The following is a 23861-nucleotide window of genomic DNA, read 5'->3' as shown; positions in this document are numbered from 1 at the left end:
CAAAAATATATTTAAAAAATATATATTTTTAAAAATATATATTTTTTAAATATATTCTTCAGATTTTTTTAACATATAAAAATATATATATATTGATTGAAATATATTTTGAAATAGACTGAATATGGCCAAAATTGTAGATTTACAAATATAAGTCAATATATTTGAGGAGAATGTTTTTAAAATATATTTCAAATATATTTTTTTCCCATATGGGCTCCTATTACAATTGCCAGGGCTTTTTTTCTCAGAGGATAGGTGCAGGAACTCCCTCCGCCCCCTACCCACCTTCGATCGCTGTTCCTTTAGTTCTACTCTCAAGCCACCTACTAGTACCACCCCTTTTAGAGAATACAGAACCAAGTATCATTTTATGGTGCTAAATAAAGTGTGTTAATGATAATAGATCCCCTGGAGCAAGCAACAATAGAACCCCCAGAAACAATAGATACCCCCGCGCAACAAAATACCTCTTCAGCAACAACAGATCCACCACATAAAAAAAACGACCACCACCAGCAACAATAGATATACCAGCAGCCAACATCAATAGACCCTCCAGCAGCCAATGACAATAGACCCCTTCCTCAAAGGTGGATCCCTCTAAGCAACAATTGACCCCCTAGCAACTATTGATCCTCAAACACACCTCATTACCCCTTGTCATTACATACAACCAGTGCTGGAGGTGCCAGACCTGCGTTCCCTGCATTCCTGCTGAAAAAAACCCTGCTTCTAACACAATCCCCCAAATCTCCACTGCGCCCAGGACAGCCGCCCCTTCTGCCCACCCCTTGTCCCGACACTGAGTCCAGCTCTGAGTCCCTCGTAGGAAGTTGCAGCAATGGAAACTATAGGAGAAATGTCTCCCTAGTCTCTGACAGACAGCCCTTCCATCTTCCACTGCTCACCCAAAACTGAGCATTTCCTTTAATACACAAAATGAAGATTCCAAATACAAAGGTGGATATCATTATGTAGGTAATTGATGCTTTATTTATTACTAGATTTTGTGTTTTGATCGGAGTTCCCCTTTAAGGGTATATGACTGTCTGCTTATGTTTTGCTGCTGAGTATATAGTTGTTATAAAGGTCTTTAATAAGATCATTGACTGTACGGAACTCCTACACAGCATGGGACACAAGCCACATAGCATGAATCAGTGCATTGCAGGGGAACTGGCCGGTCCTATGTTACTGCAGGAGGTAAAGAGAGGCTGTAAATTTCAGGCTTTTCGTCAGCAAGATTACAAGTCATATCTGCTTCCCAGGCTCAGCTATGGGTGTGCTCCCCATTTCCCACTTCTTCATCATAAACCAGATTGTGACCAGTTAAGTGATTAATCAGCAACTGCTGGTGAGACCCAAAACTTGGCATAAACAAGTAAAGTGAAAAAGTTGCCCATTTCTGTTTTTGATTTTTGCTTTTACTGTTTGGAAGAAAAAAATTATAGATCTTATGTATGAAAAGTGTTTTAAGTAAGCATCTAGGCATTGCACACAATGCAGCTTGAATCCCCAATGAACCCCATTATCCCTTACCACAAACTGTCATAATTAGGAACAAGTATTAAGCTGAGAGGATATATTAATGTAGGTAAGGCTGCAGCTCCAAATTAAGCAAAGAAGCTGCAGAGGAGATAAATGTGTGCTTCATTTGTAGACTAAGGAGCCCTGCTGTAATCTATTAGATGTTAGTTTAAGCCTCAGCCACTAGAGGGCACTGCACAGCTCAGAGATTGCTTTTACAGGGCATTGGTTGTGCAGAACTGCAAAGCAGGCCGGAGCTAATTGGCAAATTAGTCAAATAGAAACATTCCAAATTATTTCCAGTTTCCCCATATATATTCACGCAGCTTGTCCAATTAGCTGAAAAACATACATTAAAATTGTCTGGATTGCTTACATACTTCAGGAATCCAGACAAATGTGATTTAAAGTTACTAAACCCACAACAGTACAATCAGTCTGTATATGCAGTAAAGCATGCTTGTTATACTCCCTATGGAATCTAAGGGGTTAATCCTCCGCATTGAGTAAAAAGGCTGTATGATCCTGACTTCTATGATCCTCCCCTTCTTCCAGTGCCCCTCTCTTATCTCCTGATAAGACATATGGTGTGGAGTCACTCTGCACATGCTTAGTTTGGTGTGTATTGCTAGAGAGGTTTTTTTTCTTTTCTTGGGATAGTGTATATGATCAGCACAGGGCCAATCAGCACTGTCCAGACAGTGGTCAGGGGTCCTGTATCCTCCTAGAGCAGAAAGAAAACTCCTACAAGCTTTTACGAGTGCTCTGCTGGACACAAGACTGTCACAAGTCACAAGACTGATCTAACTGCTGATGAGAAATGGTATTTAGCAGTTTATATTTACTAAAATAATTGATTTTATATGTTGTGTGTACTGCAGGAGACCAGATAGAGTGAATGCATGGTCCTGGGTTTAGTAACACTTGAACAATTGTATGATTCACTGTGGATTAAAATCTGCACAATTATGTTTACGCACAAAAATAAAAAAATTCCCTGAGTTGACTGTGCAAAAGTGTTAGGCAGTTATGAAGAAATGCTGTAAAGAAAGAATGCTTTCAAAATATATATATATTTTAATTAGTTTTTTTATCAATTTCAAAATGCAAAGCGAACGAACAAAAGAAAAATCTAAATCGAATCAATATATGGTGTGACTACCCTTCGGCTTCAAACCAGCATCAATTCTTACACTTGAACACTTTGTACCCACGCACAAATGTAGGGATTTAGTAGGAATAGAGACAGGTGTATGATTAACCGATTATACCAAATAGGCGCTAATGATCATCAATTTCATATGTAGGTTGAAACACAGTCATTAACTGCAACAGAAAGAGCAGTGTAGGAGGCTTAAAACTGGGTGAGGAACAGCCAAACTCTGCCACTAAGGTGAAGTTGTGCAAGACATGTCACAGACCGAGCACAGCAACAAGGTACAAGATAGTTATACTGCATCAACAAGGTCCCTCACAGTCAAAGGTTTCAAAGCAGATTGGTAGTTCAAGATTGGAGTTCAAGATGTACTGTTCAACCTTTTTTGAAGAAGAACAAAGTTGAGGGCTGTAGGCACAATGGTCAGCCAAGGAAACTTAACCCAGCAAATGAGACACATCATGCTTTCTTCCCGTCAACATCAGAAGATGTCCAGCATTGCCACCAGCATAGAACTGGCAGAAACCAGTAGGACCCAGGTACATCCATCTACTGTCCAGAGAATTCTTGCCAGAAGTGGTCTTCTTGAAAGAATTGCAGCCAAAAAGCCATATCTTCAACATGGAAACAAGGCTAAGCAACTCAACTATGCATGAAAACATAGGAACTGGGGTGCAGACAAATGGCAGCAGGTGCTCTGAACTGATTAAGCAAAATTTTAAATATTTGGTTGTAGAAGGGGGCAATTCCTTCGCCGAAGGACTGGAGAGCGAAGCAATAATGAGTGTCTCCAGCCAACAGTGAAGCTTGGAGGAGGTTCCTTCAGAGAGTGACCACAGACCAAGCCCAGGGGGTTGAGGAGCAGCTTCAGACATTGAGAAACAGTTTGAATTCCCTTCTTTCTGATCGGGCTAATGCGAAACTTGCTCGGGTGCGAAGGTCCCTTTACAAATATGGCAATAAACCCAGTAGACTCCTAGCTAGCGCCCTTAGATCCACCAAGAGAGTGACCACAGACCACAATGATAGCCAAATACAACCATTGCAACGTCCAGAAAAACAAAGTTTGGCATACGTCCCTGAACGCACACTGCCTGCACTCAAGGCCATGGACCACAGACCAAGCCCTGTGGGTTGAGGAGCAGCTTCAGACATTGAGAGATAGTTTGAATTCCCTTCTTTCTGATCGGGCTAAGGCGAAACTTGCTCGGGTATGAAGGTCCTTTTATGAATATGGCAATAAACCCGTAGACTCCTAGCTAGCGCCCTTAGATCCACCAGAGCCAAAACGTATCTTTCTGTATAATTTGTTATGCCATTTCTTCAAAATAAAGAATTTAAAAAAAAAAAAAAAGAGAGTGACCACAGACCACAATGATAGCCAAGAACAACCATTGCAACGTCCAGAAAAACAAAGTTTGGCATACGTCCCTGAACACACACTGCCTGCAGTCAAGGTCATGGACCACAGACTAAGCCCAGCGGGTTGAGGAGCAGCTTCAGACATTGAGAAATAGTTTGAATTCCCTTTTTTCTGATCGGGCTAAGGCGAAACTTGCTCGGGTGTGAAGGTCCTTTTATGAATATGGCAATAAACCCAGTAGACTCCTAGCTCACGCCCTTAGATCCAACAAAGCCCAAACATATCTTTTGTTATAATTTGTTATGCCATTTCTTCAAAATAAAGAAATAAAAAAAAAAAAAAGAGTGACCACAGACCACAATGATAGCTACGAACAACCATTGCAACAGCCAGAAAAACAAAGTTTGGCACACGTCCCTGAACGCACACTGTCTGGACTCAAGGCCATGGACCTGCCCTTGCACATCTGTCAAGCTCAGCTGTGTGGGTGAGTCCAGGCAGTCACTGTCTGCATTCACATCCCTAGGCTGCCTGCATACAACAGCGGGCGCATAAACAAACACATCCTTTGCACTGTATGGGCCTTAGTGCCTGTCATGTTTCACATGACTGTCATGCTGACTGTCATATGCCTTTAAGAGTTTTCTATATTTAGTTTCTGCTCCTCCCTTTCTTTTAGTTTAGCTAATGTTGCATAGATAGCCCCCCCCCCCTTTCCCAGAGATGCATTGCAGTAAGCCTCATGGCATGGAGCAGGAAACAGCATGTTCTTTTGACCTATGGAGTTTCATTGTTGTAAGATTCTCTCAGTTTATGGAATAAACTTCACAAGATCTACAAGATATCATTCTCATTGAGTCACTGACTGTGGTATCCATCAGAGGTTGAGGTTATCGCTATCTCATCACAACTGTAAGTTACAGAGATCACACTATTAATGCTTAGATTGGAGCCAACAGAACAGTGCCTATGTAAATGAGGCCTAAAGCAAACAACTTCTGCTGTGCTGTGACTTTAGAAAACCTATACAGGTGCATCCTGTATTAAATTATTTGTACAATGAACAATATTATGTTAATAGGTACAAAGAAAGGATATAAACTGGCAGTTTAAAAAATAAAATTGATCCTAAACCATTATTGTTTCCCTTTCAGGACTAGTTCACGCCAGCCCATGCGTTATACACTGGTAAACCCGCACCTACTAGTGTGTGTTGTTAAGGTTCCTTGAGATGCCATTATGTATGGTGTGAATGAGGCACATTTGCTATTTGCCCTTGTGTTGAGTTTGTGTTGATCTGTGCAGAATAACACAGCTCACTGGACAAGGTTTAAATTAAGCCTAATTGTCCTAAAACAAAATGTGAACTCTCCGTCTTGCACTACACGCAGCTTAACAGCAGGAGGCAGTACATAAGAAGGTCAGGCATTCCAACCGAAACCCTACAAGCCAAAATACTTTCCATGTGTGCAAGATGTGATGAATTTTGACAAATATTTGTAAATCATTGTTTAGGCCATCTCACAGCTTACACAACACTCCCTCTTCACAAATACTAACAAGAGAACATAAGGAAATCATTTAACAGGCAATTTCACTGGCAGCCCGGCCACAGCTTTGGAGCAGAAGGGATCTGGGCTCAGGTAGCGTCACTGCGGCCATGTTATTGAAGCCAACCGCTATATATCCTGGATTTATCGGTCTGTGGTTATGTTTTGGGTGAATACTTCGAATAGGTGGAGGCTGAGTTTGTGTTTATTACAATCAGCCCAGCACAAACTTTCCATAAACTCCACTTGACATTTTGGTGCTCAGATCGCTTGAAAAGCTCAAAGTTCAAATTTGATTTGTGAAACAATCTCGGGAGATGTGTTTTGTTGGGCTGAATGCCAGCTGCAGCCCAGTAAAACCGTCTTCGCCACAGGCCGTGAAATCAAGGCATTCTCAATGAAAATAAATTGAATTTCCCCAGTCTTCTACTTTCCATTAGGTTTTACCGTTGCAAAGCACGGCATTTCAGCTCTGAAACCTCAAGATTGTTTGAAAACCGCATTTTAATAATGCATATACAAGCTGAACATTTCCCAGAGCCCCCAGGCAACAAAGATCCCCGGCAGTAGAGGCTGACAGTAATACAGAAGGGGGATTATAGCGACCTTTGAATTTTATTATACGAAGATGAAAGGCGACTCACCTAACTCGATGTCTCTTATGCCCATGTAGCTCTCTAGAAGGTCATCCACTTTCTTAATCGCCTTTTCTTCGAAAGCAGTAGGCTACGAAGGAACAAGTAGAGAAATGATATTTAAAATATATATGGCACAAACAACATATATAACAAGAGTTAGAAGAGTGGGTTACTAGGAATCAAGGAATCACTGCAGGAGCATTTCAATTTTTTATTTATTTTTCCTAAAATATATAGACAGCGGAGCTAGGCTTCTGACCAGACAGTTAAGCAACACAGTTTGGTCACCACCCTGCCCCAGTCAGGACAGTGAAGAAGGAGCTAGGAAATAATAAGCTTGGTTCTTTACTTCACTTTACTTCAGCCATTCTCAACCACTGTTCTGTGGAACCCAATGGTTCTTTCAGAGGTTGATAGGGGTTTCGTGAGCAATAAGCAACTTCTTCCTCTCAGATAAGCTAACACTGACACCAATGGTCTAATTAGCTATCTGTTGAGGAAGCAATCTTCCCACTGACCACCAATGAAGGAGCATTCAGCCCACTGACCATCAATGAAGGAGCATTCTTCCACTAACCACCAATGAAGGAGCATTCTTTTTCATTGACCAGTGAAGGAGCATTCTTCCCACTGACCACCAATGAAGGAGCATTCTTCCCACTGATCACCAATGAAGGAGCATTCATCCCACTGACCATCAATGAAGGAGCAATCTTCCACTAACCACCAATGAAGGAACATTCTTTTCACTGACCACCAATGAAGGAACATTCTTCCCACTGACAACCAATGAAGGAGCATTCTTTCCACTGACCACCAATGAAGGAGCATTCTTCCCACTGACCACCAATGAAGGAGCATTTTTTCCACTGACCACCAATGAAGGAGCATTCTTTCCACTGCCCACCTATGAAGGAGCATTCTTTCCATTGACCACCAATGAAGGAGCATTCTTCCACTAACCACCAATGAAGGAGCATTCTTTTTCATTGACCAGTGAAGGAGCATTCTTCCCACTGACCACCAATGAAGGAGCATTCTTCCCACTGATCACCAATGAAGGAGCATTCATCCCACTGACCATCAATGAAGGAGCATTCTTCCACTAACCACCAATGAAGGAACATTCTTTTCACTGACCACCAATGTAAGGAGCATTCTTTCCACTGACCACCAATGAAGGAGCATTCTTCCCACTGACCACCAATGAAGGAGCATTTTTTCCACAGACCACCAATGAAGGAGCATTCTTCCACTAACCACCAATGAAGGAGCATTCTTTCCATTGACCACCAATGAAGGAGCATTCTTTCCACTGACCACCAGTGTTTTACGGTCCTTCACTGATTATGAGTGTAATGGAGAGCTTCTCAAATGACCATCAGTGCAAGGATATACTACAATTTTCACTGTCTGCATTTGTTTTTATTATTTGTTTCATTTTATTATTACTGAAAAATATTTTGAGCAGCCCTGGGTTTCAATAAGGCCAAGTACACCACATTCCTAATCTTTTTTTAGTCTTATATGTACAACTTACTGTTCATAGTAATGTGTCAGAGAGTTGTAGATATATTAGACTTTAGCAGGGGTTTCCTAACACCTGAATGTTACTTCAAAGGTTCCTCAATGGTAAAACTGTGAAGGAATGCTACTCTATTCAATCTGTCTCTCCTCCTATCAGCAAGTTCCTTCTCATTACATGTACAAAGCAACAGATTCACTTAACTGCTGCACTCTTCAGCTGGCTATGGCCTAATATTGTCCCCCCTGCCACTATGTTTCACCATGGAGCGAAGAGATTTGGCACATTATTCCCAATGTACACATTCCCGAAAGTGGCTGTAAATGTAAATGGGTGCTGCAGCAACCACTAGCTGGAAACCAAAGACGATCAAACTGAGGAGTTTGTCACTAGCACACCAAGGATCTCCAGAACAGGTCCAAAGCTTTATTAACCACTTCCTGTCCGGACACTTTTACCCCCTTCCTGTCCAGGGCAATTTTCAGCTTTCAGCGCTATCACACTTTGAATGACAATTGCGCGGTCATGCAACACTGTACCCATATTAATTTTTTACCATTTTTTTGAGACAGATAAAGCTTTATTTTGGTGGTATTTATTCACCGCTGTGTAAATGACACTGTACTACTTGTGGGGGGTGATGAAGATTTTTTTTTTTTTTTTTACAGTGATTGCTTTTACACCCATATACGATGTAAAAGCAATCATTTCTCTTTCTCTCTGTCTGCTTTCTTGCAGCCATTGAGAACTACTGAGTGAGCTGTGATTGGTCACAGCTTGTCACATGGTACAAGGCTGTTGTGAATAGCCTTGTACCATGTGACCTCTGTGATCATTCACAGATTTCACACGTAGTAAGCAATGATGTCACAAGTGACATCTTGCTTACTACTTTGCATGTGATCACTGATAAGCCAATCAGCGATCACTTGATCGGGACCTCGTACAGAGGTCCCGTCCGACGATCGGTGTTTCACTGTGTCCAGTCCCAGGGAGCGCGCACAGCTAGAAATGGCGGGCGCCGTTTATGAACGGCAACACGCCCCTGGAGTGCTACCGTCCTGCCGTTTATAAACAGCAGGCGGACGGCAAGTGGTTAAAGAATAAGTTTACCTTTCAGAAAAAAATAATAAATGCACATTTGTTTTGCAGGTAAAAAAATGTGCATTTATTATATTTGTCTGCAGGAGCCTGGAAAGCATTGCACCAGCAATCAGCAGATCGCTAGTGCAATGCCGGTCTTCTGCACACCTGTCAGTATATCTGCTTGCCCTATGGGATGTACAGCCAAGCAGATAGACTGACAGGAAGCTTCACTGAACTACCAGGGAGCTCCACAGCACCGTGGTAGTTAATTGAAAACTGGGATGTACAAGCAAGCAGATATACTGACAGAAAGAATGAATTAACTGTCACAGCGCCATGGTAGTTCATTGAGGACTACAAGCTGACAGCCGCTAAGGCTGTCGGGACTTCTAGTCTCTCATTCACAGATAACTGTGAATGAGTGATGCGGCTGTGTGGGCGGAGCCCCACTTGGCCGCATTTTTTTTTTATTTAACAGCTAGTGAGGAGGGAGAAGACCTCCCGCTAGCTGTCAAAGCAGGGAGCAGGGGCTGCTTTGATTACAACACGTTACATGTTACACCCTGAATATGGGTGTAACATGTAACATGTTGCAAAAGGTGAACTTATCCTTTAAGCAATCACATCATAGTTACAAAATCGACTTTCAGAACCTGATGGTCACATGCCTGATAAAGGGGTCCTGCGAAGCTCTGAAAAGTCACTTTTGTAGGTTTTGTAATGGATATGATCACTTACTAAAGCTTTGGACCTGTTCTGAAGATCAGTGTGCTGGTGACATACTTCTAGCTTGGTAACCTCCAAGTGCAAGAGCTGATGACTCTCTACACATCCCTACATGATGGTGCTGCATGCCTGAGTGACCAATCAGCAAGCACCGATGGCACTGTGATGTAGAAGAATAGGGAGTCCATCAAATGCTCCCCATGCCCAGAAATACCATGCATTTCTCAAACCAAGGTGGTGGGACAGCAAAGTGAACTTGAGTATGTGCAGCAGGGGAGGGTTGTAGTTACATTACATATCAAGTAGTAGTTAGTAACATTCAGTTGAACTTGTTCTGTTCTCATGTTCCCTCACCAGTTTTAGGGTATATACCCTAAAATGATGGCCAATATGTCTGTGAAGGTCTTCATTTATCCGCACCTTGATGAATGAGAACCATCACAAACATATTGGCAATTATTTTGAGGTGCGATGCGGTAACATGAGAACAGAACACGTCCAAATGAAAGTGAGTAGCTACTTGATACATCATGACTAGAGATGAGCGAATCGAACCAGGCGAAGTGGAATTCGATACGAATTTCAGGAAAAATTCGATTCGCGTCGAATCCGAATATTTGCCTACTTCGGGTGCGCGAATCGGATTTTTCCCGATCAGCCGGCAAAAGTGTCCCTGCAGAGAGCTCCGCTATTTCTGACAGTTCTCTGACAGTTCCTTCACATGTACAGCGGTTGAAACATTGTATCTATTTGTTTCCATTTAGGATACAGATGTTTTTATTCGGAAACAGATGTTTCAACCGCTGTACATGTGAAGGAGCTGTCAGAGAACTGTCAGAAATAGAGGAACTCTGCAGATACACTTTTTGCCGGTTTGGAATTATTCTTATTTTCATCCTACTTCTTCTTCTTCTTCTTCCTCTTCCTCCTCATCCTCATCCTCTTCTTCTTCTTCTGAGGATGAGGATGAAGAAGAAGAAGAAGAAGAAGTAGGATGAAAATAAGAATAATTCCAAGCCGGCAAAAAGTGTATCTGCAGAGCTCCTCTATTCTGCAGATACACTTAGAGGAGCTCTGCAGATACACTTTTTGCCGGCTTGGAATTAATCTTATTTTCATCCTACTTCTTCTTCTACTTCTTCATCCTCATCCTCAGAAGAAGAAGAGGATGAGGATGAAGAAGAAGAAGAAGAAGTAGGATGAAAATAAGAAGAATTCCAAGCCGGCAAAAAGTGTATCTGCAGAGCTCCGCTAAGTGTATCTGCAGAGCTCCGCTAAGAAATAGCGGAGCTCTGCAGATACACTTTTTGCCGGCTTGGAATTCTCCTTCTTCTCATCTTTCTTCTTCTTCTCATCCTTCTTCTTCTCATCCTTCTTCTTCTTCTCATCCTTCTTCTTCTTCTCATCCTTCTTCTTCTTCTCATCCTTCTCCTTCTTCTCATCCTTCTCCTTCTTCTCATCCTTCTCCTTCTTCTCATCCTTCTTCTTCTTCTCATCCTTCTCCTTCTTCTCATCCTTCTTCTTCTTCTCATCCTTCTCCTTCTTCTCATCCTTCTTCTCATCCTTCTTCTCATCCTTCTTCTCATCCTTCTCCTTCTTCTCATCCTTCTCCTTCTTCTCATCCTTCTCCTTCTTCTCATCCTTCTCTTTCTCCTTCTTCTCATCCTTCTCCTTCTCCTTCTTCTCATCCTTCTCCTTCTCCTTCTTCTCATCCTTCTCCTTCTTCTCATCCTTCTCCTTCTCCTTCTTCTCATCCTTCTCCTTCTTCTCATCCTTCTCCTTCTTCTCATCCTTCTTCTCATCCTTCTCCTTCTTCTCATCCTTCTCCTTCTTCTCATCCTTCTTCTCATCCTTCTCCTTCTTCTCATCCTTCTTCTCATCCTTCTCCTTCTTCTCATCCTTCTTCTCATCCTTCTCCTTCTTCTCATCCTTCTCCTTCTTCTCATCCTTCTCCTTCTTCTCATCCTTCTCCTTCTCCTTCTTCTCATCCTTCTCCTTCTTCTCATCCTTCTCCTTCTCCTTCTTCTCATCCTTCTCCTTCTTCTCATCCTTCTTCTCATCCTTCTCCTTCTTCTCATCCTTCTTCTCATCCTTCTCCTTCTTCTCATCCTTCTTCTCATCCTTCTCCTTCTTCTCATCCTTCTCCTTCTTCTCATCCTTCTCCTTCTCCTTCTTCTCATCCTTCTCCTTCTTCTCATCCTTCTCCTTCTCCTTCTTCTCATCCTTCTCCTTCTCCTTCTTCTCATCCTTCTCCTTCTCCTTCTTCTCATCCTTCTCCTTCTCCATCTTCTCATCCTTCTCCTTCTCCTTCTTCTCATCCTTCTCCTTCTCCTTCTCCTTCTTCTCATCCTTCTCCTTCTTCTCATCCTTCTCCTTCTTCTCATCCTTCTCCTTCTCCTTCTTCTCATCCTTCTCCTTCTTCTCATCTTTCTCCTTCTCCTTCTTCTCATCCTTCTCCTTCTTCTCATCCTTCTCCTTCTCCTTCTCCTTCCTCATCTCCAAGGGCATTTAAATTAAAGGTACAGTGTTCTGCACTAATTTAAAGGCTCTCTGAAGCCTAGAAACCCTTTTTATAAGTTAACTTCGTAGCGAATTAATTCGCATCGAATCAAATTTCTTCCTGAAATTCGGCGAATCGGCCGAATCGAATTTTTGAATAATTCGCTCATCTCTAATCATGACCTTGGTAAATGAGAACCTTCATAGTTACAGCACAGGTTCACTTTAAAGCCTAGTATACACGATCAGAAACTCGTTGAAAAAATACAGTTTTCGAAACGATCGTACGATAATCTGATCGTTAGTACACAGCTTTCGTGCAGAATTATTATAAGGGACAAACACGAACATTTTTCTCGTATGATACCAGATAGTACAATTTTGGTTTAATTGGTACAGTTTTCATCTGAGCATACAATATAAATACATAACATCACTTCCGAATTGTATTCTGTTGTACAAAGATTTTCGTAACTTCAGTAACCTTTTTACTTTTATATGAGACTAGCATTAAAAAAAAAAACGGACGATCATTCGCCCGATATTCTCATCATGTGTATGGGGCTTTAGACTTCTTCCTGTGAATGATGGTTAACCACTTCAAGTCCAGACACTTTCACCCCCTTCCTGTCCAGGCCAATTTTCAGCTTTCAGTGCTATCACACTGTGAATGACAATTGCGCGGTCATGCAACACTGTACCCATATGAATTTTTTAGCATTTCTTTTTTTTGAGACAGATAAAACTTTATTTTGGTGGTATTTATTCACCACTGGGATTTCTTTTTTTGCTATATAAATGAAAAAGTCCAAACATTTTGAAAATGTGTTTTTCTTATAAAAGTTTGGAAATAAATAATCTTTATTCATAAATCTTGGCCAAAATTTATTCAGCTATCTTTTTAGTAAAAATAAAATAACCCAAATTAGTTTATAACCAAAAATTTTACTTTTTTAAAAAATGTTTTACATTTTTATTTTTTGATATTATTATTTATGGGTTTTTTTTAACATACTGTCACAATAGCAGTACAGTGTCACCATAGGGGGTGATGAAGATTTTTTTTTTTTTACACTGATTGTTTTTACACCTATAAAGGCTGTAAAAGCAATCATTTCTACTCTCTGGCTGCATTCTTGCAGCCATTGAGAAATACTGTGCGAGCTGTGATTGGTCACAGCTTGTCACATGGTACAGGGCTGTTGTGAGTAGCTTTGTCAGAACTGACATCTTGCTTACTACTATTCAAGCGATCACTGATTGATCACATGATCAGGACCTCACACAGAGGTCCCATACAGCGATCGGTGTTCCGCTGTGTCCTCTGGACACAATGGACACCGGATCACGGTGCCGTGTGCTCCCAGGGAGCGCACACAGGTTATAAATGCAGGCGCTGCTTATGAACGGCAACCCGCCCCTGCACTGCTCCCATCCAGCCGTTTATGTACATGGGCCGGACAGGAAGTGGTTAAATAGACTCAATATTTACAAGAGATAAGATACAATAGGAAATCAATTGTGATAAACATGAAGAAAGAATAACTGCAGAGTAGTAAAGCCCCCTATACACGTTGAGAATATCAGACGAATGATTGTTTTTTTTTGTGTGTTAAAGTTGTGAAAATTCTCGCATGACAGCATAAAAATTTGGAAGTGATGTACTGTATTTGTATGGTATTTTTGGACAAAAACTGTACTGGTTAAACACAAATCAAATCGTACGATGTGGTATCGTACTACAACATTTTTCGTGCTTGTCAATTCGAGTAATTTTGGACGATTGCTGTGTACTATCACTTTGATGCAACATTTTTCATATAATTTTCTGATCGTGTATACGCGCCTTAAGGAGCACCTCCAAACCTCAAGTGCTCCATAATACATGCTAACATTAGCTGACATGCTGAAAGAGCTGTATCAACAATGGTCATTCCCTTTTCTCTCAAGAGAAAGTAACATTCCACTCACTGAGCAAACACTGTATCCAATCATTAGATGATGTATCAATGTATTGTGTAATTCAAGCAACAATTGACCCCTTACTGCTCGACATGACCATCTATGACCAGTTTATGATGGAAGTACCCAACAACCAAAGTAAGGGAAACTGCAATGACAATTAGGTTGAAGCATGCATTTAATATTGAAGCCCCCCAGGCACGCGCACACACACGTCGATTTTCTGTACTATTTATTTTACATTTTGTTAGCAATTTCCCCAGTAAGAATATTTTTTTAGAAGTTTATATTGGCCCACGCATGCTGCAGCTCACACGTATAGCTGAAAACAAATGTTCTCATAGATTGGTCACACTGTACAGAGCGTACTAAAAAGATTATCTGTTGTATCTGAACTATTAGAGAAGATTGTCTTTCTTCTACAGGTACTGAACATATTGACCTTGAAACCTGCATTGTCTCAAATCAGAGTTCCTGCTCACCTTCACATCATTTGATCATCATTAGATGCTCTTGCTATTCTCTTTAGAGTGAGGATGGACTAATTTATATATAATTCAGGGGCCAGTCAAGCTAATCAAAATGCCTTCCTGAACTTTTCTGCACGTCAACAGATAACAAAAGAAAAATTATCAATTCCGATTATTTAAGTGCATTAGCAACTGAGTTCCTGGATTTATGAAGAGTTTTCCTGTATTTAGAATTCTGAAAAAGATGAGGTTGATTTAGATGACTGATTTTGCTGTAAGTCCAGTGAAGTTTTGGCCTACAGAAATTGTCATTTTAAGATTACAATTTATTGGTCGTGTATCGATGTGAGCTGCACTCCAGATGCCCAGTTCCAAGTAATCTTTATTCACACTCAGTCAATCCACACACAACCTAAGATGAGACCCCACTGGCTACAAGTCAAATCAAATACCACACAGGCAATGTGTGGATTGACTACGAGTCAATTCAGGCACTTCTATGGTTCCTCTCAGGAAGTGTATGTGTATTGAGTCAAGCCCTGCACTGCCCACGAGGAGCCTGGTTAGTGTTTTAACTGACTTGGAGCCAATAAAGTTTGCTTGGAACCGGGTATGCTGAGTAATGTTCATTAGTCTTTCATGCGCATGGTGAGGTGAGGTGAGTGGACACAAGTGTACAGGTACTGTAGGCACAAGTGGAATGTGAGATAGTGAGACCTTGTGTGTGTGAGATGGGGAAACAGCTCTCATTGTTTGAATACTGCTTGTGTGTGCCACGACCCGCGGTCGCCGCCACCAACAGGCGACAATCGCACAGCCGCGACTAGCAGTAATACGTCACACCCACGGCGTCAGACCCCAGACCTTCTCACCAAACTCGTGACCGAAGGGCCGGCCGATCCAAAACCGCGGTGTGACGCGCGTAACAAGGCCCCATCCAGCTGCACCCTACACAGCGATTGCCCAGCTAATGGACTACAATCGGTGCCTGCAGCCTGAATGCGCTTGTTACTGGGTCGGGTTAATTACGCAACTAACCCTCTACTGCCACCACCACTTTTGTCGGAGACTGGAAAACTCCCGTTATCAAATATACACTATAATGATTGAAATATTGATCTATATAGCACGGCCCGCGGACCTACTATACAGAGATATAACCAACAGTAGCGTCTCTTCAAAGGCAGGGATTCGTGAATTGCAAGTAAGCGCTTAGAAACAGTTTAACACTTTCAGAAAGAAAAATGTATTACTAAAAGCGTCAGACAGATGCAAATACATATTTACAAAGAGATGTCACAAAAATATATATATATGTATATAAAGACACAGCAAAGAGATAATCAGGAAGAAGATTACAGGGTTGAGTTACTTGCCCTTAGCCTGGGTTTGCAGATCCAAGTTGTGAGCAGGGTGATTTCTTTGATCTCCCCTTGTTACGATGTTGCTGGGAGATCTCTCTGTGTGAGTCTTGTGTGTGTTTGTGTGTGTGTGAGAGTGTGACAAGCTCTAACTCTCTTGAAAGTCCCTCTCAAAGGGGAGGGGGGCTCTGACTACACCTTTTGGGAGTGGTCATTGGGGAACTCTAAACTAAACTACCAGCTTCATATCCCATGATATGAACCATACAGTTGACCCGAGGACTGTGCAATGACTTATCTTGAGTAAGATGGGGGAGGAAGTACACTTTACAGCCTTTATGGACAGCTGGCCTCTGGACGCAGGATGTCTTAACCTAGTTGTTCCACCCCATCTGCTAGGAGATAACGTTTGCCTCACAGGAATGCAGGGGGGATGTGAGGAATGATTTGAGGAATGCCTCAGATAAACAGACAGAACACGAAAAAGAGAGTGTAAAGGGGGACTCCGCTCCAACAAGGATGAGCAAGTTTGCCACAGTGTGGAGTAAATTAAATGTTTTGACTGACATTCTGCAGTTTAGGCACAAGATGTCACTGTTTTTCTAACACAGCCTCAGACTGCATAGATATTTCTATATTCATGAAGAGGTGGAGTTTTCACACAGAGTTGAGAGAGAACAGGAAGGAGAGAGAGCAGCCATGTTCTGGAGAATGGTGAATGAGGGGGGCCGTGTGAGCTGAGAATCTGATGACATCCAGGTGTGAGAGCATCCCTCCGTAACCAGAGCTGCAGCTAAGTGAAGCTGATGAGATTGTTGCCAGGAAGCTGATGAGATTGCTGCCAGGAATGCTGATGAGAGCAGAGGAACTAAGCAACATATACGGCAAGACCGCATGCTTGTTGGAGAGACATTTGTTCTGTTCAGAGTCACCAGCGGATGCAAAGCAGACCCAGGTCGGTAATATCGTGCACGCACCTCATTTCAGTGTTGGCGCCTTGAGACTGAGTCCAGGCCTATAATTAGTTAGTTAGGGTCTCTGTTTGTGTCAGGCCACAAGTGTTGTTACTGATCATTGGAAGGACTCCACAACTTAAAGTGACATTTCACATTGGAGAGCTGATAAAATCCTACAAACTCAAGCCAAACTGGCGTTTTTCTCAGAAGGAATACTCCGGCACGTGCTACAGGACCAGTTATGGGAGGAGGAATATTGTAGATTTGTGTAAGATTGTAAGCTGTTGTGCTGCACCGCAGGCTAGTCCATACCATACACCCATACACTGATTCCTGCTCTTTTAGGGTAATAACGGGTAAGGTGTGGCAGCTTAGTTGTGCCCGCCAGTAGGTAAATTACTACACCTTCTACCTTCATCATCAGAAGGCGCCGTGCTGTGCAGCACAAGGGTCTCAGCCTTTGGGCTGGGTGTATGTAAATTTATTGTATGTTCCCAGCATTTGTGGTTGTGTTTATTTGCCACATCTAAGTAAAATTCTGTTGTGACAAAAGCTGGTGTTGAGGTTGGTTTCCTCGTTCGTGACTTCACTGTATCCTGGGGAGCCCACCCCGGTACACGGCCTACCTATGTACTTGCATTTACAGTCAGGTCCATAAATATTGGGACATTGACACAATTCCCAGCATTTGTGGTTGTGTTTATTTGCCACATCTAAGTAAAATTCTGTTGTGGCAAAAGTTGGTGTTGAGGTTGGTTTCCTCGTTCGTGACTTCACTGTATCCTGGGGAGCCCACCCCGGTACACGGCCTACCTATGTACTTGCATTTACAGTCAGGTCCATAAATATTGGGACATTGACACAATTCTAACATTTTTGGCTCTATACACCACCACAATGGATTTGAAATGAAACAAACAAGATGTGCTTTAACTGCAGACTGTCAGCTTTAATTTGAGGGTATTTACATCCAAATCAGGTGAGCGGTGTAGGAATTACAACAGTTTGCATATGTGCCTCCCACTTGTTAAGGGACCAAAAGTAATGGGACAATTGGCTTCTCAGCGGTTCCATGGCCAGGTGTGTGTTATTCCCTCATTATCCCAATTACAATGAGCAGATAAAAGGTCCAGAGTTCATTTCAAGTGTGCTATTTGCATTTGGAATCTGTTGCTGTCAACTCTCAAGATGAGATCCAAAGAGCTGTCACTATCAGTGAAGCAAGCCATCATTAGGCTGAAAAAACAAAACAAACCCATCAGAGAGATAGCAAAAACATTAGGCGTGGCCAAAACAACTGTTTGGAACATTCTTAAAAAGAAGGAAAGCACCGGTGAGCTCAGCAACACCAAAAGACCTGGAAGACCACGGAAAACAACTGTGGTGGATGACCGAAGAATTCTTTCCCTGGTGAAGAAAACACCCTTCACAACAGTTGGCCAGATCAAGAACACTCTCCAGGAGGTAGGTGTATGTGTGTCAAAGTCAACAATCAAGAGAAGACTTCACCAGAGTGAATACAGCGGGTTCACCACAAGATGGAAACCGTTGGTGATCCTCAAAAACAGGAAGGCTAGATTAGAGTTTGCCAAACGACATCTAAAAAAGCCTTCACAGTCCTGGAACATCATCCTATGGACAGATGAGACCAAGATCAACTTGTACCAGAGTGATGGGAAGAGAAGAATATGGAGAAGGAAAGGAACTGCTCATGATCCTAAGCATACCACCTCATCAGTGAAGCATGGTGGTGGTAGTGTCATGGCGTGGGCATGTATGGCTGCCAATGGAACTGGTTCTCTTGTATTTATTGATGATGTGACTGCTGACAAAAGCAGCAGGATGAATTCTGAAGTGTTTTGGGCAATATTATCTGCTCATATTCAGCCAAATGCTTCAGAACTCATTGGACGCTTCACAGTGCAGATGGACAATGACCCAAAGCATACTGCAAAAGCAACCAGAGTTTTTTAAGGGAAAGAAGTGGAATGTTATGCAATGGCCAAGTCAATCACCTGACCAGAATCCGATTGAGCATGCATTTCACTTGCTGAAGACAAAACTGAAGGGAAAATGCCACAAGAACAAGCAGGAACTGAAGACAGTTGCAGTAGAGGCCTGGCAGAGCATCACCAGGGATGAAATCCAGAGTCTGGTGATGTCTATGCGTTCCAGACTTCAGGCTGTAATTGACTGCAAAGGATTTGCAACCAAGTATTAAAAAGTGAAAGTTTGATTTATGATTATTATCCTGTCCCATTACTTTTGGTCCCTTAGCAAGTGGGAGGCACATATGCAAACTGTTGTAATTCCTACACCGTTCACCTGATTTGGATGTAAATACCCTCAAATTAAAGCTGACAGTCTGCAGTTAAAGCACATCTTGTTCATTTCATTTCAAATCCATTGTGGTGGTGTATAGAGCCAAAAATGTTAGAATTGTGTTGATGTCCCAATATTTATGGACCTGACTGTATGTTGTGTAAACAGGTATGAGGAATAGCATATATGTTCATGCTTATTTTTCCTGTTAGCGCCTTCCTGCTGACTGAACGCATGTATATGGCAGCTCAGAGGTGGACTTTATTCCATGCTGCCACATATATGTATACCTATTTACAGCCAATCACAGGATCTGAACTCTCATACTTACTAGTCCATATAGTTCAACGGTGTCCTGCTTACAGGAAAAGTTTTCCCTACACTGTTCTTCTCCAGTGCCACCATCATGAATCGAGAACCAGAGCATGGGCAGACACACTGCAAAAGTTTTTGTCAAGGCTATAGGATCTGGCAGAGCCCTGCAGTGTGTCTGAGCATGTACCAGAGTACATGGACATATATGCTGACAAGCCCTGGGACTCTTCCAATTATTACGTAAATATCCCAGTAGGTAGAGGTCCAGATACACAGATTATGCGGGCATGAGCCACTATTGTCACCATCAGGGAACCCAACCTGAGAAATGCCATGCAGCCATTGCTGTGTCAGGTTCTTATTCTTTATGTCTACACTGGGGAGATTTCTTCTAATTTCCTGTCCCATTATTCACTGTTAATATGAAACTGAATTCAAAAAGTGAATATCTGCTGGTATATTGCACATCTAGAAATGTAGGTTGCGCCTATGAAAAATCTACCTTTTGTCTGGAATTTCTCCTGAGAAATAACAGAGCATGTAAGCAGGTGCTTACAAGCGTTGGGGTTTAGAGTTAGATAATGCTTCAGGCTGCCAAATGGGGAAGGGGTTAAGCTATGCTTAGCATTCTCTCTTGCATTTCTGGGCTCTGCCCTCCACCCTGTGCTGTCAATGAATAGGGGGGAAGGCTCTGCTCAAGAGGATGCTCTGTTGTGGCCTGTATGAAAAGGAGTCGAGAGGCCAACCCCAAGATGTAACCACCAGCAACATCCAGATCATGCACTAGGAAAGTCTGCCTTAGCCAAAACTCTTCCAAATGTGGACCCTCACCTTGGGGAAGGTATGCTCTGGGCAGCTTGAATCCAGAAAGTTGGAATAGAACTGTAATTGCATTGTTGGATTGTATTGCCGAGAATTCCAGTAAAGACTGATCAAGTGTTTCATGCCTGGTCTGAAGTTATTACAAAAATGTAAAAAGGAAGTGCAAATCGTATCTAGAAGAACAATGTCTGTAAGCACATATGGGGGTGAAGAGAAGGGAATGGAAGGGCAAAAACAAAGGGTTACCTCAGGAAGGGAGTTGGCGGGAAGAGTGTAACCATGAATTGGTGGGAATGTAATAGCCACCAGACAGCAGAGAGTGGTTCCAGACATGGGAGATGGGTCCTTCATTAGCGAGGGGGTTGCTGTCCTGACTCACTCCCTAGCGATCGATTCCCCAAAAGCGTTCGGGACCAAACCCGTGGTACGGAGACCCCATGGACCTAGCTGCAGGTATGGGAGAGCTGAAGGAGTTAATTAAGTGCACATATGAGGTCTGTGCTTAGTGCACGGCGGGACCCCATTCTGTCACTGGGAGTGGTTTGGCAGAGGAAGGCTGGACTGGTGGAGCTGGACACAAGCTCAGCAGTGTGCTACATTCTGGGAGTCAAGGTGTGCAGTGACATGGGACAGAACATTTCACTGCATGATTCCTCAAGTTGTTACACAGCTGCACAAAGTGTACAGTTTGTTTCTAAGCAGAGTTCCGCCTTAATGTTGAATCCACATGATGGCAGCCCCGCCTGGTCCTGGGCATTAGTGAGCGAGAAGAGATATCTCCATGTGCAGGGCGAGTAGGACCCACCCAAAAGTACTTCAAAGTATGTGAGTGTGCCTTCTCATATCTTCTGGAATTTTCAGTGAGGTTTGGTGATGACACTATTGTGCTGCTCACTGTTCTCCTTACTGGAGGCACTGACATGAAGAAGTAAAGCCCTGCCTCTACTAAGATGGCTGCCTCCATACGGAGACACATTGCAGAACAAGTCATAAGTCAATGACGGGAAGGTTTTTCTACAGAGACCACAGGCAATACTGGTGACTAGTCATTTTCCCTCTGCCTGCCTTTTTTGGCAATGCTTACAGACTGTGGGTTTCCTTTAAATGTAATAATCTTCAAGTATGACTGGAATTAAACGTTAGATAGTTTCCCAGGTTGCAAAAAGTTACGACTTACCATTTCTTCCACGGTAGCTGGTCCTTTAGATCGTAACCGCAATGTCTCTCTTCCAGTGGAAATCTTACCATCTGTTGTCTTTCCACCTTTCGACCTTGGCTCAATCATTTCTGAAAGCATAAAAAATGCATTTTTAAAACTTTTTATCTGAGTAAATGTATCATACTTTCCAAGCACGATAGCACCTTTATCTAAGAAGAGAAAGAAAATTAGCACTGTATAGTGGGACTGAGGAAAGTGACCTGGGTACCACATTTGTGGTGCATCCCGGGTAAACACACACCTCCAAAATTTCCACAATTTGACAAGATGCTCTGAATTTTGCCTGGGAATTGTAAATGTAGAAGCCATTTAGATTTTTAAAGCCTGAATCTATTTGGTACAGAGAATTTACACTGTAAAATTTTAAATCTCTGATTCTGGGAGACATAAAGGATCATCCCCCCCAAAATGATTTTTTTTATTTTTCAGTAAAGGCTTATTGGGTTGTCTTTGAAGATTTCAGCAGGGAGATCTGTGTACTAGGACCAAGACTGCTTATCTGCCATGGCTAAAATTGGGTCTCATTTTTGCAGTTCCAATCAGGTCCACCTGAAAAACGGGCCTGATCAGAACCTCTATGTGTCCGTTTACACCCACCAATGTTTGATCCGCCATAAAGAGATGAATGGGGATCCATTCCCCTTCCATCCGTTGGATCGGATCAGATCAGATAGCAGTCAGATGGAAACAGACAGGCAGTCCTTTTCCATCCAAATGCTCATAGAAGACAGTGGACTGTGACCGTGTCTGGTCTGCATAAGCAATGTGGACATGGACCTGTCATCTGCTTGCTCAGCAGGAATCAGCAGACACATACCCCGCTAAGCAAGCGGATCCGCTGATGGGTCCTCCCCATGTGAAAGGGGCCTAAGTCATGCAAAAATGGGCATAGCAACTTTTATTACCTTACATAGGTCATTCATATTTTACATGTTGGTAGAGTAACTCTTCCTCTAGTAACTCTTCTTTGTGAAAAAAATATTTGCGCTCAGTGAAAACTTATATAACCATGTGAATGCTGCTACCAAAAAAAGTTTGAATACTAAACTTATAAAAATATTTGTCATACACTTGGTGCGCTTTTTTTCAAACCAATCACAAATGATAACCAATCATACAAATAACTGAAGTACCTTAACAGTCCAAAATATTGCATTATTATTGAATAGCGCGATCCAACAAACTGATTGTAGACATAAGGTGCTCAGTGCAACACAAATTACAATGATGAAAACACATCTTGAAAGTGTGATTCCTCCACCAAACAAATAATCAGCCTCTTACCAGAGATATTGATCTCATTATCCAGAGATCAATACACGCTTGTGTGCTCTCAATGGGCACTCATCCCACTCTCTATGCTCTCACCGCCTCCTCTCCATACTGTTATAAATCAAAGAAGGGATCCTTTAAATGATACAGATGTAAAAGTCCCTCCAGAGGCGAGATCAAAGGAAACGCAATGGTCTTATGTCGTAAAAACAAATTGGTGGCGAAACATGTTGGGCGGGGCCTAGCCAGTGACGTCACACACACGCCGATACTCAATATTCCAGCATCTGATTGTTATGCGCTCTTGATTCCTCTAATTCTGTGAGTGTATGTCTGTTTTTTAACAATAAGCAACAATCACACATCTGGCTCAATAAACAGTCTAGGACTTGACTCTTCACTGTCACACTAGTTCTCAGGGCAACTCTTCCTGCAGAAGCCCAGAAATTGTACAGCACCGGTATACCTTCAGCAGTGCCCCAGGCCAGGAAAGCACTAATATTAGTGGGTTAGAAATAGCAGCAGCAACAGTCACTTGGGTTCCTTTCTTCAGGTCTGTACTCACAGTGTCACTAGATACTTGGATGCATCCCTCCGCTATCAGGCAGACAACTGCTAAGTGAATCTTCTAGACCAGACCCCAGTGAAATTAGCACAGTGGCTAACGTGTTAGCCCTTCTGCCTGGCAGTACTTGGGTCGTGGGTTCAAATCCTAACCACGGCACCACCTGCCTGGAGTTTGCATGTTCTCCCTGTGCCTGCGTGGGTTTCCTCCCACACTCCAAAGACATGCTGGTAGGTTAATTGGATCCTGTCTAAATTGGCCCTAGTATGTGTATGTATAAATGTGAATTAGGAACCTTAGATTGTATGCCCCTTGAGGGTTAGGGACTGATGTGAATGCACAATATATATATGTAAAAGCACTGCATAAATTGACGGTGTTATATAAGTACCTGAAATAATAAATACAACTTCAGAGGATTTAGCAGAATAGGCCCCCCAGATGGGCAGAAGTTCTGGGAACGTCTCCTACTGGACAAGAATAGGGCAGCTTCAGACTATTTATGCCTACTCCCAGCCACCATC

At 42.4% G+C, this 23861-nt stretch overlaps 1 protein-coding gene across 1 annotated transcript in view; it reads right to left on the bottom strand.

Annotated features, from left to right (window-relative positions):
• The window catches only part of GIPC2 (GIPC PDZ domain containing family member 2), a 153159-nt gene that overhangs the window by 19620 nt on the left and 109678 nt on the right, over window positions 1–23861 (bottom strand). The window contains exons 4-5 of the mRNA XM_089692204.1: window positions 21459–21568; window positions 6244–6325 (exon numbers count right to left, since the gene is read on the bottom strand). Of these exons, the coding sequence (XP_089548330.1) occupies window positions 6244–6325; window positions 21459–21568 (192 nt within the window). The remainder of the gene's footprint in view (window positions 1–6243; window positions 6326–21458; window positions 21569–23861) is intronic.

The sequence above is a fragment of the Staurois parvus genome, unplaced genomic scaffold (assembly GCF_062004578.1).
Source record: "Staurois parvus isolate SC_StPar_1 unplaced genomic scaffold, SC_StPar_1.0 ptg000578l, whole genome shotgun sequence".
NCBI classification, from domain to species: domain Eukaryota; kingdom Metazoa; phylum Chordata; class Amphibia; order Anura; family Ranidae; genus Staurois; species Staurois parvus.
The sequence above is the reverse complement of the archived record's forward strand: the minus strand, read 5'-3'. Positions and strand labels throughout refer to the sequence as shown.